General features: G+C 41.7%; 1 protein-coding gene across 1 annotated transcript in view; it reads right to left on the bottom strand.

Moving 5' to 3' along the window:
• Nucleotides 1-2865: 2865 nt before the first annotated feature.
• pdzrn4 (PDZ domain containing ring finger 4) overlaps nucleotides 2866-13418 on the bottom strand; it is a 36689-nt gene continuing 26136 nt past the window's right edge. Inside the window, exons 4-9 of the mRNA XM_078242627.1 lie at nucleotides 11372-11470; nucleotides 8676-8738; nucleotides 6639-6740; nucleotides 6357-6473; nucleotides 4567-5631; nucleotides 2866-4464 (exon numbers count right to left, since the gene is read on the bottom strand). Of these exons, the coding sequence (XP_078098753.1) occupies nucleotides 3892-4464; nucleotides 4567-5631; nucleotides 6357-6473; nucleotides 6639-6740; nucleotides 8676-8738; nucleotides 11372-11470 (2019 nt within the window). The 3' untranslated portion in view covers nucleotides 2866-3891. The remainder of the gene's footprint in view (nucleotides 4465-4566; nucleotides 5632-6356; nucleotides 6474-6638; nucleotides 6741-8675; nucleotides 8739-11371; nucleotides 11471-13418) is intronic.

The following is a 13418-nucleotide window of genomic DNA, read 5'->3' as shown; positions in this document are numbered from 1 at the left end:
CCACATATTTCAAGTGGCAAATCTACCACCATTAACATGGTAAACTGCATAGACACACTGTAAACTGCATAGACTCAGAAGCTAACGGGAGCAGGGCTTATAGCAAATGGTCAGTTAAGGTAGAATTTTTAAAGTCTTAAATTTATTTTTTAGATTGATTGTTAATATCTCATCAATCGAGCCACGTCAAAATGCTTAATCAAATAAGCCACAGGCATGCTTCTTTTCTCTTATAATGGATGAGGATGAGAATTTCCCAAGTTGTTTCTTTTTACAATGGCCCACTGTACACACACACACACACACACACACACATAAAAGTCACTTACATCCTGTCACGTCATCTAAACCGGCGTCTCAGTAAAGAACACCTGACTTTGTTTCTAGTCCCGCTCGTTCGCATCTGCTTCAAAGGTATCGTTAGATTAAAGAGAGCCAGGATACCGCACTTTTTCATCTGTGCTACTGTGCAGCACTAGGCTGCTCAGCTGTTGGAATTTGAATGAGACGGATCCAGATGAGAAGACTGGTTGAAAAGTAGTCAGGATATATGGATTTCACATATTTGTGTTTATGTGAAACATAAATATGTTGATATATGTTGATAATGTGAATAAACAGCTGTAAAGTCTCCAACAAACACCAACCTAACTCTTCCACAAACACTAATTACAGTTGCAGAACCTTTTCACTTTTATTTCTTAAAACAAAAATCAATGAACGTTACCTGACTAAACCCCTTTTTGTAGGCCTATATAATATTTAGTATTTTGTTTTGCTCTTTTTCTCAGTTTTTTACTAAGGTTGTTTGTTTTGTTCTTGTGTAAAAGTGTTGGTGGGTTTTTTTCCTCAAATTATCCTCAGTTTGACATTTTGGGACATACTCTTATTCATTCTCTTGCCGTGAGTTAGGTGAGAAGATCAATACCACCACAAGCACATGTTCCAAAAATGTCAAACTATTCCTATTTTTTCTTTTTGGAGAAATAAGACTGTGCTTTCTGTGCTAATGTCACAGTTATAAAACACTGAAGCAAAGACAGTGCTCCTTTGAAAAAGCGTATTCCATTTTTACTTGAATTAATATGATATTCTCTTTTTATATCATGTCTTGATGCGAGAAGCTTGCGTATAACCTAAGCCTCAATGCCTTAGCATTAAGCTATGTATTTGGTCATGCCATTGTGCTTCATACACGTATGGAAATGCAAGCCTATTTCAGCGTAGGCCTCCACACCTTACTACTGTAACAGTTCAACATTAAATTATCTTTGCTATGCACATTGGGATTAATCATTTATAATACCAGGTTGGCTGTAACCATTTTTCCCTCAGTTCCTGTGCCACTTCTGTCACAGGTTGCACATTATTTCAGGGAGATGGTTAGCTGTGAGAAACGGGGGTGCAATGCTTACCTGATTTAATATTATGCATAAAAGCCCTAGAGATGGGGATGCCAGTCTGATGTCGCTCATTAATTCTGCAGTTCAGTGGGCTGTGGACAGACGCAGCAGATTGACAGGGGATGAGGAGACTTCACCAGTGTCTCCTTAATGCTTTGAAATGGGAGTATAGTTAAGCTTTGATGCCTCCTATCGTTAAATGGATGCCCCCCCCACACACACACACACACACACGGACCCACCCTCTCTGCACCCATATCCTACCCCCCATACACACTGTCAGTCAGTCATCCCATGAATACTGTAAACTGTAGCGACAGGGTAAATTACTCTGTCAAGCCACAAAATATCAAAATGCTTTGTGACTTCCTGTGAGTGTGAATATGGAGATCAGGAGGCTTGGTTTGGTACAGCCTGGAGGCAGGTGGGGTAATTTTTCCAGGTGCAGCAATCATTGCAGTCCCATTTAATACTCCCATGTGTTCTATTAACAATCATTTTCTTCAAATCACTCCGTATTTTTAGAGCGTAGTGATTGCACAGTATTGATAAGTGGCAGCACTTGCGTAGATGTTCCTGCATTATGTATCTTAGATTAATGACTTGACTGCCTCTTCTCATGTTTTTCTTGCCTGACACTACACACACATACACACACACACACACACACACACACACACACACACACACACACACACACACACGCACGCAGGATCAACTATGTTGTTCTCTGCAGGAGACAATACCTTTTCTTCACAAAGAGCACATTTTATTATAGAGCAGCAGAGAGATGCAAGTGTTGCTTTTGTGCCTCTCAAATCCAAACATGTAAACTGCTGGCCCCAGCATGCATAATGCATGCTGACTGAGCCACATTCAAAGTGAATCACTGAAAACTTTGGAGCTCTGTGTGTTTGACACCAGATGGGAGGACAGCAGAAACATGATATGGCTGCTATGGTATTTTTTCAGGTAAGTTTTTGTATTTCCACAGAAAATGTATACTTGGCACTGAAAAGGTTCAATGCATAGAGGACGTCTATTGAATGCAAAAAAATCTTTTAACAAGATTCTACAGGCTCCGTACCTAGACACAGTGGTGCACGGGCTAAATGCTAACATGAGCATGCTCATAATGTTCATAAAGTTTGACCTGATGATGATGGTTAAGGAAAAGTCTGGAAATCACAAAACATATTGCAATTTCTCCTGAGAACATGACATATTTGCACCACACTTAATGGCCACCCATCCACTAGTTGTTGAGATATTTATGTCCAGGACCAAAGTGGTGGAACAAATTACCATTGCCACGCTGAGCCATTCTGCTTGCGAGGCTAAACATCTTCATTGTAAAGATTTATATTGACATGAAAAAAGTGTTCAATAAGAGTATTTTTTAATCTTTTTTATCAATATTATTTTATTACAAATATCACAATGAACAAATACTGAACTGAAGGCCTCTTCAATGAACTTTACAGTGAAAAGCAGCAGGTTTGAGTTGAAAGGCTGCAATATTATACACATTATTGACTTTCCTTTCAAGGGTAGCCACTTAATGTGAAACATTTATCAGACAGATCATAACAATGTATTTACAATAAATAGAAATAACAGTAAACAATATAAATAGGAATCTATTTAACATTTAAAACATAATTCACACATGTATGGTTTATAGTAAGGGTTTGGGATTGATTCATGGCTTAATTAAGTCAACAATTGTATTAACCAGGTATTCAACCACTCGATAGATCAGAGTTTTGACTGTCAAGTGAGGTAAAAGTGTTTCAAAAAGCCCTCCCAGCTCATGAATAATATGAGCTTCCGATGAAAGTTTTCTCAAAGTTTGTCATTTCTCAGGTCTGGCATACAATGCGGGCTACAGTACAATCAAATAGTTTCAACTCTGACCTTAATGGTTTGGTGATAGAAACATAAATAAGAAATTACAAAAAAAAAAGTTTACAGTACATTGACATTCAGTTTAAAAAAAACCTTACAAAAAGTTACTGAGTTTACAAAGTGTGAAAAATATTGTATTTTCCCAATTATAAAAAATGCCACCTTTAACGAGGCAAGTGAAGTCGCTTCATATGCAATGAAACCCAAGAATATGGAGTATGGAGAGACAATACATAGTGTACTTGAAGTTATTGTTTTGGTCCTTCACTTTTTTCTGTGAATCAGTTTGAACCAATATGCTACCAGAATCATCTGCTATCAGAAGCCAGTGCATTGCCAAAAAGCCAGTCTAAAAACAGTGAAAAGTTTTGAATGGCTGAGGTCTTGTAATGAAAGAGTTAACGAACTATTCAAACATTCGTAAAGTGGTAGTTACAAAGTTGTCTCAGCAATACTACAGAAGTCCTCAGCAGTGGCATTTTTATTTGAATTTTACAAACAGACTTTTTTTTACCATATAACAGTAGTTCCTGAAATGCAGGCTACCGGATCTCAAAGTGTTCAGTATTGTATGTGTCCGCTAAACAGTTGTGACAGATAAGAAGGCGTTATGTACTTTGGAGCCCTCCGGGACTCTAGCCCCATGGCTCATCAGCTCCTGGATGGTCATCCAGTTATCCAGGATCTTTTTGTTTCGTTTCTTCATCATCTTTTTGTGACTGAGCTCCAAGATATTGATCTCTTTCCTGCCCTCAGCTCCGCTGGCTGGCCCCTCCTTTAGACACTCGAGGCGGCTCTTTTGCATGAACTCCCTCCTCTTCCTTTGCTCCCTGGCCCGCGCCAAGTGCTGCTTCCTCTCCTCTTTGCTCCAGTAGCGGCCCATCTTCATCTCGCTCATAGCGTCGTCATCTGTGGTCATGCCTCCGCTCCTCTCCTCTCTAATCCTTAGTGCCCGCTCCCTCAGGATGCGGTCACGAGCAGGCCTCCGGGCAACGTAGCGTGTGCCGTCAGCCCGAACTTTGACCTTCCACTCTAGACGGGGTTCCCCAGGCCGTCCGTTCCGGTGCACAGGATCTCGACAGACACTGAGCAGACTCAGCTGGCTCTGGGAATACTCCAGGGATGAGTGCTGTTGTAGCAGCTGCATGTAGCTCTGCAACACAGAGAACATTGTTAGCACAGAACTGTCTTCAGAGGTGCCTCACTCAAAGGCGTATCAGCATTAGGTTGACAAGTCTCTTCTTGATACACCTACCTGCAGTTGCCTGGATCCTCCCTGGCCTTGATAGGGGGTTGTCTGATAAGAACCATAGGGAAGCCCCCTCCTAGAATCTCTGGTCCTCCCTTTCTTCTTACACCTCTCATCGTCTGCAGGCAGGGCAGGGTCTGATTCGGACCGGGAAGGGTTGCTCTGGTCTGGGCTGCTGGAGATAACAGAGCCTGGGTCTGCTGTTCTGCTATGACCAGGTGTACCCTGGGGCTTGGGGATAGAGATGGGGCTGGATGGTGTGGAGGAAGCCAGTCTGAGGTTTTTCTGGTTGGTGATGCTAATGTGTCTCTGCAGAGAATGATCAGGAGATCTTTCCATACCTAGTGGTGTCGACCTTGCACTCTCCGCCGTGTTGTAGGCACTGGAGCTGTCCTTCTCTCGGATCCTGTCGATGTCTGACCGCTCCGGGTACTCGTGAATGTCGGCCAACCTGCCATGTCGCTTGTGTCCGTCTTTGGGGCTCCGTCCTGGAGAGCAGGACGCAGGTTGTGAGGGGTCCAGCTGGTGGGTCTGGCGGAGCTGATGCGCCTGCATGATGCTCTGGCACTCAAGCTCAATGCTGCGCAGTTCCTCATTTAGCATCCTCAATTCCTGCTCCACTCCATTTTCTCCTCCAACACCATCTACACCATCTTCATCCACTCCATGCTCAGTGAGACTACACTCTATACTGTGTCGAATTGAGTACACCCCACACTCGCCTCCATTCCGGATTTGACACTTGAGCTCAAGGAGTTGCTCAAAGCGATTCTCTAAACCTAGGATCCCGCCTCCACCATTGCGAATACTGACTACCCCTTCATGGCCTTGGCCTTTGGACAGTGTCCTTGGACTCTGGGTGTTCTGTGGCCCTACAGTCCCCCGTCTTGTGTGTGGATGCTCTGCCCGCCATCGCTCCCTCATGCAGTGGGCTGGGGTCCTCCTGTGTAGTCTAGCCAGCAGTGGTTGGTGCTCTGGACTGTCTGTACTGCGTCCAAACCCACTGTCTTTGTCTTGATTGTTGGAGGAACATGTGGCTGTGTCTGTTGTTATCTCTTCTTCACCTAGATGCTGGTGTAAAAAGAGAGCTAAAAACAATTAATCCTCCTCAAGGTCAATTTCATTCACTTGCAAGACCTAATGTGTGTTGAAGTTCAGGGTTGCGTTACACAGTGCATTGTGAAGGGAGAATGATCATCCAAGTATCCCTAGGAATTATGTCCATATATGACAAGTCTACACCTTAGGATTTTTGTCCAATGCCAATGTTCAGTGCCATTGCAGGAAGCAGTATGCCCTACATGTAGAGAGGCTGAAAGTTAAGGTGGTTGATGTGTGTTTAGCAAGTCTGATTTTAATGCTGGAGACCAGCGTTTGCATCCCGTCATAGACCTGCAGTTAAAGCTTGCCCTTTCATTTACCATAACCATGATCTTTCCATAACCATAACCAGGTGCTTTCGTTGCTCAACCTTCACTAACCTAACCATATCCATAATCGTTCCCTAACCAATATGTTGCCATGCGCAGATATTGTAGAAAGCTTTAAAAAGATCGTCATTGAATTTAATCCAGGGTTTTGTAGAATCGTCAAATAGCAACGTTCTTGTGTTGGGGTTGGAATCCTGTGCTCTTACTATCCTTCCTCCCTCCACACCTTCTTTTACAGTATTTAGTCCTTCCTTCCATCGTACCATGTAACCTCTCCTCCCGCTTTCCCTGACACTCTTCTGCCTCTTTAATTGGAAATTTTTTTGTCTCCTCTTTTGATGCATTTCTCTCAGTTAACGCTCTCACCTCATCTCCTCTGTCAAATTTATGTTCCTTCTGCTTCCTCCTCTCCTCCAGGATCTCCATCTTCAGCTCCTCCACAAGCTCCTGTTGCTCATCATCCAGCCATACCTCCTCCTCCAGCTAAAATCACAACATCTTGTCAGAATCCTGTCTCTGTGAGTGTGTGTGTGTGTGTGTGTGTAGGAACTCCAGACAATCACGCTGACAGTTCGAATGAAAGCAAAACGCACACATGACATTTTCAAGATAGGGCAGGAGATTCTGTGTTGGTGTGTGAGTATTTACCTGGATTTCTGGTCTTGTCACCAGTAATATGATGCTCCTTGCTTCTTCACTTGACAACAGGGCAACGGCTTTCTCTCTGTCTTGCACTTCACAGCCATTTATCTGTACATCAAAGACAAGTATAAATGGTCATGTTAAGAAGAGGGCACTTGTAGAAAGTCCCAACCACACACCCAAGAAAGGACCTGTAATTTTATCATCATCATCCATTTAACTGACATGAATGGAAAAGATGGGTGTAATACAACGAACCATTATTCCTATTCTTCCAAGACACACCTTGACTAATCACATACTGACACCTTTTTCTCTCTCACCTTCTTCTTCTCTGCCCATCTTTCTCCCTCCTTTAGTCTCTTAGTCTCACACCTTTCTTTCTCAGATCTCTCCATCTGTCTTTCCTCCTTTCTTCCAACACTTCTTCCACTCCACACAATCCCTAGAAAAAGCATGGGTAGGCTGCACACCCGGTAAGGGGAGTAAATTGCGAGTGCGTAGAGTCTGCTCTCAGCACACATCCAGACACACAATTAACTGTTCTCTGACAGGTGCCGTTCATCTTTTCCCTCACTAGAGTAATGGGGCTGTCAGAAGAAGATAATAGGGCCAGCAGTACAGCAGGCCCAGCTACCCACAATTATTCACACTACTACTACTGTAGTGTTACTACAGAAACACTACAGTAAGAGAATGGAGGTAATAAGAGTGATACGTACAATAAATATGGAGGAGAGGTAATGTTGATACTGTTGTTTAGACTGGAAGTGATACGTTGGTTACTGAAAGGACAGTAAGTGTCCATCAAGCACTATGTTTTTTATCCATCATGCTTTACATATTTGTTGTTTCAATAACAGTCAATATCTCAAATAGTCTAATTTACATAAACTAACAAACATAAGAAATTACTCATTTGTGTGAATGCCATTGCTCAGAGTAAAACATCATTGCTGTACTAGAGGGTGATCCAATTTGTGCTTTACTGCATGATCAAGTTCAACAATTTCTTTTAATTCACTTCGTCTTAGTTCACACTTTAAACGTTTTGTAATTTACTATTTATCTTTTTAGGGACAACACACATTTTGGACTGTCAGCACAACAGCACAACTTACAGACAGTGGGCCACTAGAGGCTCAAATAGACTCTCAGGGTAAGGGCAACAGTCAATCAGAAGGAGGGCAGTCAAAGATAGAAGGTGTTTTCAATGAATTCATCAACTAGTTGGGTGAGGTCAGGCATACAAGTGTGTATTTGCATATACCCACACAGATATGCACAAACATAGAAAGAAATATGGGCTGAATTTCATAAATATCACAGACATGGCTCACATAATAGTACTAAGGGTAAAAGTTGTATTCACATACTGTTCTGTGCAAAGGCTTTACAAGAAATAGACAACTTCTCATTAAGTCTTAACGAGGGACTGTTCACCTTGGCTAGAAACACCTGGTGCCACTAATTGGTAAGCCTGGAGTCAAGAGTGCAAAGCTTGACACTTTGTTAATCCTGTATTCCAGTGGTGAAACAATGGGCACTAAAACTATTTAGTATCTGCAGTAGACTGAATACAGATAAAAACTGTTTGTATACAAGGTTGCAAAATGTTAGCAGTATGTGTTTAGAGGGAACTACTAGGTGTTTTCACATAATGAGAAAGAGTAAGACTGAGACAGAGAGGAGTGATAGAGATGATGTAGTGTCTAGTGTAACTGCGACTAAGGGCTTTAATTTCCCTTGTAAAACGAGGTGATTAAATATACATATGCTCGCCTGTACCGGAGACACCAGCTGCTTAGCTATCCTCTAAAAAGAAGTCTTAAGTCTTTCAAGCGGCTTGGATGATCTACCAAGGCTTGTTTGTTCAAAGAAACAGGAAAATAGGGGATTTTTTTTGTTGTAAATACGATAGAAAACATCAAAGATAACCTTCTGCCAGTGATGTGAAAAATATTGAGGGTTAAACCTCTACATGTGAGTTCATAACATAACCTAGTGTGAATATACTTTGGTCTCTGTGTAGAAAACAAGCACCTGTAGAATTCGATCTCCTTCCTTGATGCGTCCATCTCTTGCTGCTATGCTGTTCGGCTCGACCTGCATAAAAGAACATGAAAATCAATGCTGACAGCCGGCCATTGTGTTTCTCTGTTTTCTCTACAAAAAAAACCCCACTGATGTACCCCTCTCTAACCACTGCTCTCTTATCTTTGCTGTCAGGGAAAAAGTCAGTTTTTTCCATAAAGTGAAGATGCTTCTCGCTGACAACCTCGTATTACATGTTGCATTTCCCAGGTTCTTGGCGTAGACATTTGTGCTTCATCTGGAGTTTAGTAGCTTGTGACTGACACTGACTGAGGTACATGCAAGTCCTTGACATTTTAAAGAGTATATGAGTTATAAATGGAAAAACCCAACTACAAGAAGAAAAAAAAAGTGTTTATGGCACAGACATGATTGTATTTTAGTTGAAGGAATTCACATCTCGTATTTTTCAAAATGCATCCCAGTGGATATGCAACAACACTACAAGCTCTCAATAGTCATTTCATACACTTTGTTTTTCTTGCATTGAAGATCAAGAGAGATCGCTACATGTGGAAATAGAGAAAGGAATCACACACTTCCCAATGTCGCAGCGATTTTATCCATACATACATTTTAATGAGGGGAATTAACATTTGTATCCTTTTATCAAACATACAAAAATAGATGCGTTCTGTCGGTGGGAGACTGCTTTCACAATCTGTTGAGGTTCAGTGGGTTTTGTATCAACATTCAGATTTTCCGTTCAAGAAGAACAGGTGAAAACCACAGAAATACCTGGCAGGGTTCACAGATTTATATACACTAGTGCACAGCGCCTGTTCAAAACGTGCCTGTTCAGAACGGGCCGATTGCTTGGCCTCCTGTATTGCTGCTTGCAGCTTTCTCCAGAACCATTGCACCCCGAAATAACTTACAGAAGGCCCCCAAAGCACTTAATATGCAACTGTAGACTAGTGCTACTTACTTGAATCGGCAACCAAGAGTGTATAACAAAATATAAACACAGCAGTAACGTCTGTTAACTGGTGTTGATGTTTACGTGTGAGGTCAACACAATATGTTGGGTGCAATCTAGCATCTACCCATTATGCACTGCAGTTGTTAATATAGGAGTTAATATAAGTGTGCTGGCCGTCTTGGCTCACGCTGGTTCAGATTACAGAGCCTCCTAGTTTTAGTTTTATTGTCCCTCTGCTACAGTAGTTAGCACGCATTAGCCCGGAGGGCTAATTTCACTAATTTACTTTTGTGAATGTCTTTGTCACCCTGAACGTACCAAATTGAACTGATCTGCATCAGCGCATCAGCTGGTCACTCCCCTCGCTGCTAAATGTCTACACTCACAGGGCTCCCTACTTAAAGTTGCTGTAGTTTGCTCCTAACTGTTTGCTGCTCGCATCTATGCTACCCACCTCCTCCCCTGCTCCACCTTGTCGTGTATAACGTGGCATTTGCTTCTATGTCATCGTTGCTGCTCTGTTCATATGGGGAAATAGTTAGCTCTCCCAGTCTTAAACTGTGTGAGGGTCCCCTAATGCTACTGCTGCTGTCCCCTGATTTACTGCTCTTTCATGGTGCTCATGAAAGGTCAGGGGACTCCTCTGAACAGAGCCATACCGCCAAATTTAATTCGTAATTTATTCAATAACATTTCCTAAAGCATTTTTATTGTCTGTGTTGTTCTTGACTTTAATGGACCTGACAGAACTAACAATATTTCACAGTGGCCTCCATGTTTACTACCATATGCCAGTGTGCTGCGCATACAGGATGGACTTCTGGAGCACTGCTGCAGCGCCGGAACAACAGAGACTCCTGCCTTTTTATAGATAGATGTAATTCTATAAAGACTGAAATGAGCTAAATATACTATTCTGCCATTTATAGCCTTAATTACAGCATTCTAATCCTCATAACAGCTCTTACTTTTCAGTTCTTACCTTTTTTGTTCATAATGGGATTGAAACTGCACCTGCAGTCAGACTTAACATTTTGCCTTTTTCAGTTTGTAGTGCTTAAAGCCCTCATAATTCCCTCATTCATTCAGGTTTGTCTCGGAAAGTGCAATAATTTGTTTTCATTTTGTCTTAACAATTATTGTGTAAGAGGAATTTTTTTTCTGAGCTGTAAATCATTTGAATAAAAAAAAAAATCTCTGTAATATGCCCTCTCTTTGTTTAGTGTGTTTGGTATTCAGAGTGAGTACTGTAAATGTGTCATTTGACATACTGTGTGTGGGGAAAGAGACGGTTGTCGCTCAGAGCTAATTAAAACCTTCAATTAAAACGAAAGAGGAGGAATGAGAATGGCAGGACGTGAATCACATTTCAAACCTGACTTCCTCTTTGGCCACGTGGGGGTCATTCAGAGTTGATATTTGACTGGCCCTCATTCAGTTCGACTTGCTCCCTTATTTAGAATGTAAAGATGGAAATTCAAATGGGATTTCATGGCATCTTTTTTATAACGTCCTGCTCCAAAGACCCCTGAGAAAGGGACCCTGAGTTTGATTGAACGAACATGCAGCCCTGTCTCAATCAGACAGATTATCAGTAATCAGTAATTGTGGAAAGGCAATTACCATTAAATGCTAAAAAGAAAACAGTTTTATGTGGTAACTCTATTTTTTCACCTTAAGTGTCAGTGTAGGAGGACCAAATAACGGGAACATCTAGCCCTACCTGGCTGACATAGATGCTAGTGTCCTCCTCATCGTCGGTCCTGTAGCACAGCGTCAAGCCAAGCTTCTCCTGGCTGTTCTGTCTGCACAGCTCCACCTCCTGTTTCACACACAAACAAACCAATAATGATTTAAACCAGAAATGTTTTCCCATGGTGCACCTGTTATGAGTGCACCTGTTTTTCCCAGTGGATCTGATGGATTCCAAAACCATATCATTTCAAACACAGAGTTTATTCATCTGTTTTACAGAGCAGCTGAAACGATACCACCCACGGGAGATGAGATCACCGTCACTAATCACTTTGGAAGGGTTTTGTTGTTCTGTAGTCATAAGTAGTGAGATTGCTTTGGGCAAAGATGATCTATGTTAATTTTCTACTGATGTACAATATCCAGGCAACCTTAAATGTGTACCTCTCTCTCTTTTACACAACACACACCCATTCATAGTTATATGCTTATGAGGACTGTTTCCCCAAGCCCCTAACCATAACAATAACAGCTACTGTACATGCCTTACCCCCAAAAATAACCAATTAGAGCATTGGTGCATTCGAATAAACGTTTAACATGATACATTCAAAATAAACGTTCCTCTTGGACATAATTTGTGTTGCATTGTTGCAGTATAACATGTTCTTGATTGCCACAATTTCTCTTTATTTTTATTTTATTTCTTACTTTATATTTGTTACTTGTATCTTTAATGTTCTGGCTTTTAACCTGCATGAATTGATTTTCTGGCCACTTGGGGGCAGCGCAACAAGCCATATTAGCACGGCTAACATGTCAGCAAACAGCTGCCTATTTACACATCCAGCAGGCACGGAGCAGAATTAGAATTAATTTAGAATGATTGTGCTTGACTTTCCTTTTAGCTCTTCTTTGTGCTCCACCAACTCCTAACGGAAATTACACACACACACCTGTAAACACACACACACACACACACACACACACACACACACACACACACACACACACACACACACACACACACATAAACATAGCCCCAGCATGCGTCCTGTACATCAATGAAATGAAAGCTTGCCAGTATCAAACAAGACCCAGCATGTGGCAACATACAGGGGCAGGTCTTTGATGACTATAGTGATGGTATTTCACTGGCTGGTCCATCCCACAGGAAATGTCTCTAAATTTAGACTACCTCGCTACTGGCTCCTTTTGATTTCTGCTGTGTATAAAAGTAATCACATAAAGATAACTTAGGGGGTAATCTGTATTAACCCCTTGCTGCCAAATTCATTTCAGCGCTGTGAAGTTGTGAAAAGAGGGGAGTGTGGTAAAAAGGAGGATGAAGGTTGGGGGCAAGAATTATGCCCCAGCCCCCTTTTTTCTGACAGAGATTGACAGGGGAAGTAATTAATTTCTGTGGCATTTAACCCCCTGTGCAGACAGCCCTGACCTTCAAAGGTTGAAGTGTGATAGGAGTTTATAATATTGTTACACTATACGCCGGTCTGGACTACCCACACTCATCACCAGTTTAGTACACTGGCTGATTGGTACAAACCCTGACAGTGAAATAACAGCTACATACAGTGGGATCAGACAGCGCTAAGGCCTTTATGTCAGTGCACATTGGGTGGTACGCTGGATTACTGGAGTCATTGTGGTGTGAAGCCTACTAGTGAAGATGCGTTGAGCCGTGGGTGCTTACACTGTAGAGAGGCTCTATTAGTGATGATTGGATACTAATATGTGGCACAGTGGAGTTTAAATTATGGCACAGCGGTGATGTTGAAACTAATTTCATGTCGCTTACAATGCATTGTGACAATTGATGAGATTTATCGTCTTAATTTACAGTATGTGGTTTCCTAATTTGAAATGGGAGAGATTGCATTTACCACGTTACTAACGTATATAAGAAATGGAGACGTGACAGGAGGTGGCATGCTGTCTTTTAGAACCACATTAAACGTCTGTTTGTAACATTTCAGTCTAATGTGCATAGTTACTTCATGTTGCATTCAAAAGAAATGACTGCCGTGCCTAATGTTCATTGGCTCATTGTTTCCACA

This window comes from Sander vitreus, chromosome 23 (assembly GCF_031162955.1).
Source record: "Sander vitreus isolate 19-12246 chromosome 23, sanVit1, whole genome shotgun sequence".
In the NCBI taxonomy this organism is placed as follows: domain Eukaryota; kingdom Metazoa; phylum Chordata; class Actinopteri; order Perciformes; family Percidae; genus Sander; species Sander vitreus.
The sequence above is the reverse complement of the archived record's forward strand: the minus strand, read 5'-3'. Positions and strand labels throughout refer to the sequence as shown.